The sequence below is a fragment of the Bison bison genome, unplaced genomic scaffold (genome assembly GCF_000754665.1).
Source record: "Bison bison bison isolate TAMUID 2011002044 unplaced genomic scaffold, Bison_UMD1.0 scf7180017849255, whole genome shotgun sequence".
Classification (NCBI taxonomy): Eukaryota; Metazoa; Chordata; class Mammalia; order Artiodactyla; family Bovidae; genus Bison; species Bison bison.
Window position 1 is genome coordinate 12582 of NW_011479828.1, and position 5948 is coordinate 18529.

General features: G+C 36.9%; 1 protein-coding gene across 1 annotated transcript in view; it reads right to left on the reverse strand.

Moving 5' to 3' along the window:
* The window catches only part of MAGT1 (magnesium transporter 1), a 17573-nt gene that overhangs the window by 8556 nt on the left and 3069 nt on the right, over nt 1-5948 (reverse strand). Inside the window, exon 2 of the mRNA XM_010846825.1 lies at nt 5267-5384. Coding sequence (XP_010845127.1) covers nt 5267-5384 — 118 coding nt within the window. The remainder of the gene's footprint in view (nt 1-5266; nt 5385-5948) is intronic.

The following is a 5948-nucleotide window of genomic DNA, read 5'->3' on the forward strand; positions in this document are numbered from 1 at the left end:
AACTTTGAGGACAGTACACTAAGTGAAATAAGACAGTCACAAAAAGACAAGTATGTATGATTCCACTTATATGAGGTACTGACAACAGTAAAGTTCACTGAGATAGAAAGCAGAATGATAAGTTTCCAAGGGCTGGGGGAAGAGGGAATAAAGAGTTATGTGATGTATAAAGAGTTTCCGTTTCATTGTACAAGGTGAAAAGAGTTCTGGAGATTGGTTATGCAGAAATGTGAATGTACTAAACACTACTGAACTATATTCAAGAATGGTTAAGATAGTACATTTCAGCATTAGTGGTAAAGAACCTGCCTGCCAATACCAGAGATACAAGAGATGCAAGTTCAATCTCTGGGTTGGGAAGATCCCCTGGAGGACATGGCAACCCACTCCAGTATTCTTGCCTGGTGAATCCTGTGGACAGAGGAGCCTGATGGCTACAGTCCACAGGATCACAAAGAGCCAGACATGACTAAAGCAACTTAGCATGCACACACACATATTTTCTCACAATTAAAATTTGTTTTTAAATCTTATAGGCTTTGACAATCCTTAGATGTTAAAGAGCCAAAATAAGATGTACGGTTTTTGGTAGGTTATCACTTTTTATCCATGCATGGCTTTTGTATGCTGTGGCATATAACAATATTCTTTGGAGAGAGATTCGAATTTATTCCACAGATGGACACACTACCATCCTTATACCACTAACTCTAAATATAGCTCTAAAATGGACATTGATATTAAAAGGTATTTGATGTAGAAGAAAACTTTATGTGTATCTTGGTAAGATAAATGAAATTACAATTTTTAATTTCCAAAACAATCCTTGCTTGAATAGTAGAGAATGAGAAAGCAATTTCTTAAACTCTAAAAACTGTTTCCTTTGGTCTAAAAAAGCCTAAATGCACTAATCTTTTAGGTTGCAGCATGTTTTATGAATACACTGATTTTGATTTATGGCACTGTGTGAGACTAAAATATGACCAGCACAGTAACATACTGTAAAATGGAACATTAAGCCATTCGTTTGATATTTACTTGAACATCTATTATGTGCTTAGCACTAATAGCTACAAGATACTGGCTCTGTCCATAAGTAAGTATACTCTAAGAAGGGCTGTCAAGCAACCCTAGGGCTGAAGGATAAAGTAGATAGCAAGCAAAAACAGATGAATAACATAAGAGAGATGGAAATCCTAAAAACAACCAAAAAAGAAATACCAGAGATGAAAACCACTGTAACAGAAATGAAGAATGCCTTTGATGGACTCAGTATACAGGACATGGCTGAGGAATCTCTGAGCTAGAGGATTTATCAATACAATCCTTGAAAACTGAAAAATAAAGAGAACAAAGACAAAAAAACAAACAAAACAGAATATCCAGGGACTGTGGGTATACAAAAGGTGTAACATATACATAATGGGAATACTAGAAGAAAGAGAAAGGAACAGAAGAAATATTAATGACGGAGAAATTTCCCAAAGTAACATCAGACTCTAAATCACAAATTCAGGAAGCTCTAAGAATAAGTAGTAGATAAATGCCAATAACATACCCATGCATATAATTTAACTCAAAGAAAAAACTCTTATTAAAGAAGTCAGAGGAATAAAATGCTTTACCCATAAAGTAAGAGAGATAAGAATTACATCCAACTTCTTTTCAGAAACCATGCAAACAGGAAGAAAGTGGAGTGAAATATTTAAAGTGTTGAGAGAAAAAAATACCCTGTGAAATTATTCTTCAAAAGTGAAAGAGAGGGACTTCCCTGGTGGGCCAGTGATTAAGAATCCATGTTCCAATGCATGGGATCCAGGTTCAATCCCTAGTTGGGAAACTAAGATCCCACATGCTGCGGGGCAACTAAGCCTGTGTGCAGCAACTACTGAACCTGCACACCCTAAAGCCCATGTGCCACAACTAGAGAAGCCCTCTCACACTGCGACTGGAGAAAGCCCGCACACCCCAACAAAGAGCCTGTGTGCTGCAATGAAGACCTAGCACAGTTAAAAATTTTAAAAATAAACTTCTTCCCAAAAAAAGTGAAGGAGAAATAAAGACTTTCAGACAAACAATCCCTTGCAAGAAATGTTAAAAGAAGTTCTTTAGAGAGAAGGGAAATAAGGCAGGTTGGAAACTTGAATCTACATAAAGAAAGAAAGGGACTGAAGAGGGAATAAGTGAAGGTAAAATAAAAACTTGTTTTTCTTATTCTTAATTAACTAACACATAACAGTTTGTTCAAAATAATAGCAGCAATGTATTCAATTTTATGTGTGTATGTACCTATATATAAGTGAAATGAATGACAGAAATGAGCAAACTCCAGCAGACAGTGAAGACAGGGAAGCCTGGTGTGCTGCAGTTCATGGGGTCGCAAAGAGTGAGACATGACTTCACAACTGAACAACAACAATCAAAACAGTGTGGTATCCAAAGGAACAGAATAAAAAGCCCAGCAGTAGAACCACATATAGTCATCTGATTGTCAACAAAAGAGAAAAAGCAATTACGTGGAGAAAGTATAGTTTTAACAAATGGTGTTAAAATAACTAGATATCCGTGAGCAAAAAAACAGACAAAAAACCCCCACAAAACCTAGACACAGACCATGTCCTGTTCACAAAAAATAACTCAAAATGGGACTTCCCTTGCAGTCCAGTGGTTAGGACTCTGTGCTTCCAATGCAGAAGACATGGGTTGAATCCCTGGTTGGGGAATAAGATCCCGCATGCTGCAAGGCATGGTCAAAAATAGAAAAAAGAAAATAACTCAAAATGGATCAAAGGCCTTAAAATACAAAGACAAAATATAAAGTTCCTAAGAGATAACATAGTAGAAAATCTAGATGACGTCAGATATAGTGATGATTTTTTAGATACAACATCAAAGACACAATGTATGATAGAAATAACTGATAAGTTGTACTTCATTAAATTTACATGTTTTTGCTGTGCAAAAGACAAAAAGTAAGAGAGTGAGATGACAAGGCACAGACTTAAAACTCAACAAGGGGATCAAACAATCCAATTTTAAAAATGGGGGACACCTGGTGGTCCAGTGGTAAAGAATCTGCCTGCCAAAGCAGGGGACAGAGGTTTGATGCCTGGTCCAAGAAGATTCCACATGTCATGGAAGAACAAACCCTGTGCACCACAACTACTGAGACTGCATTCTGGAGGCCTCCAACCACAACTACTGAAGCCTGAGTGCCTTAGATTCCATGCTTTGCAAAAACAGGAGCCACTGCAAATGAGAAGCCTGTACACCACAACTAGAGAATAGCCCCCACTCACTGCAACTGGAGAAAGTCCATGTTTAGCAATGAAAACCCAACATAGCCAAAAATAAATAAATAATAGGCCTAAGACCTTAACAGACATTTCACCAAAGAAGATACAGAGATGGCAAATGAGCAGTTGAAAAGATACTCCACATTATATGTCATCAAAGAAATGCAGATTACAACAATGAGATACTGCTACACAACTGTTGTTGTTTTAGTTGCTAAGTCGTGTCCGACTTTGCGATCCTATGGACTGCAGCCTATCTGGCTCCACTGTCCCTGGGATTTCCCAGGCAAGAATACTAGAATGGGCTGCCATTCCCTTCTTCAGGGGATCTTCCTGACCCAAGAATCAAACCCACGTTTCCTGCATGAGCTACCTGAGCTACCTGGGAATTAGAATGGTCAAAATGCAGAACACTGATAACACCAAGTGCTAAGGAGGAAGTGGAGCAACAGGAACTTTCATTCACAGCTCTTGGGAATGCAAAATGGTACAGCCAATTTGGAAGATGGTCTGGAAGTTTCTTACAAAACTTAACATACTATGTGTGTGCTGTGCTTAGTTGCTCAGTCATGTCCGACTCTTGCGACCCCATAAATTGTATGTAACCTGCCAGGTTCCCCTGTCCATGGGATTCTCCGGGCAAGAATAGTGGAGTGGGTTGCCATTTCCTTCTCCAGGTGATCTTCCCAACCCAGGAATTGAACTCAGGTCTCCTGCATTGCAGGCAGATTCTTTACCAACTGAGCTACAAGGGAAGCCCTAACATACTATATGATCCAGCAACTGTGCTCCTTGGTATTTATGCAAAGGAGTTAAAACTTGTGTCTGCATAAAAACCTGCATACAGGTGTTTATAACAGTTTTATTCATAACTGCTAAAACTTGGAAGCAATCAAGATTTCTTCAGTACATGAAAGAATAAACAAGGTCTCGTATATCCAGACAATGGGATATTATTTAGCTCTTAAAAGAAATGAGCTATCAAGCCATTAAAAGACATGGAGGAACTTTATATTCATATTACCAAGTGAAAGAAGTCAATCTGAAAAGTCTACATACTGTATGATTCCAAGTATATGACATTCTGGAAAAGGCAAAACTATGGAGACAGCTAAAAGATCAGTGATTACCAAGGGTTAGTGTGGAGGGAGGAATTAGTAGAGTACAGAGAATTTTAGGGCAGTGAAAATACTGTTTATGAATACATATTGATGGATACATCTCACTATACTTTTGTCCAAATCAGCAGAATGTACAAGAGCAAGAGTGAACTACAATATAAACTATGCACATTGGGTGATTACGATGTGTTAATGGAGGTTCACCAACTGTAACAAACATACCATTCTGGTGGGGGATGTTGATAATGGAGAGGCTATTAATGTGCAGGGGCATAAGACATAACAGAAAACCTTTGTATCTACCTCTCATTTTTGCTGTGAACCATAAGTTCCTCAAAGAATAGTTTTAATTAAAAAGAAAAAAAAGCGGTAAGAGAGGTCATGATTGATAGAGCCAGTAGGTATAGGATATAGGGCACAGGAAAAAGTTAAATGTTGAACAAGAAGGAGCTTTTCCACTAAGACAAGCCACAAGAGGTTAAAGACAGGTACCTAGCTCTTACCAAGAACTACAGTATTACACAATAGTGGGATTCTTGTTCTGAATTAAAAAGTTACTTGATAAATTGTTCACTTAAAAACAAAGTGGTACTTTTTTTTATTATATTTTACCACAAAATATATATATATATAAGTTTACATGATTTCTACCCAATTTCCATATTCTAACAAGTTAGTATTGACCACCATATTTCATGTTTAGCTTAAGTTCAGCTTTTATTTCACTAACTACTCTAGATCTTACATAAGACAAGTCCTATTTAACTTCTTGCAGCGGTTGAAAAAGAGGTATTCCACATTATATATAGTTTACCAATTTCTATTTAACAGAATAACCAAATAGCTTACCATCTGAAATACATCAGAGCCTTCATCAAAATCCACCATAGCAAAAAATATCCTGTTGGTAAATGCACTGGAGTATCGCCAGGAGTTTGCAAGGATCTGGAATTCTTCATCAGCTTGCCTGGATGCAATTAGATTTGTAAAGATAACATATAAAACATTTTTAAAAACAATCTAGTGCAAGTCAGGCTCTGTTGATAGGGTTAGGACAAACCTTGGAAAACACTGCCACTGTTTTGGCATAAGAGAAATCTTATATCAAGAGTTGGGGATTTCAACAAGACGTAGTGATTATCTGACTCTGCTTCATACTTTGTGCCTGTTTCTTATCAAAAAGCTCCTTCTAAATTCACTGGAAAAAAATCTAGCTACAATTTTTAATAGGCTAAATTACTTCTAAGAGTTCAAAGACAAAGAATTGAGATTAGTTGAAAGCTCAAGCTATATTTTACTTTTCCCTGATTTCCCATATGCTTTTAGTTCTAAGATCTGACATTTTTTCATCTGTGATTATCTTTTTTTGGTTTATCTTAAATTTGAATTTAATAGTATCATACATTTTCACTTCATAAATACGGTAACACTAACAACTGGCAATGACAGCTACAAGTTAACTGAAAGATTAAGGAGTGTAAATAGGGATCATAATATTAAATTAAGAGATGAGTAACAGTATAAGAAAAAA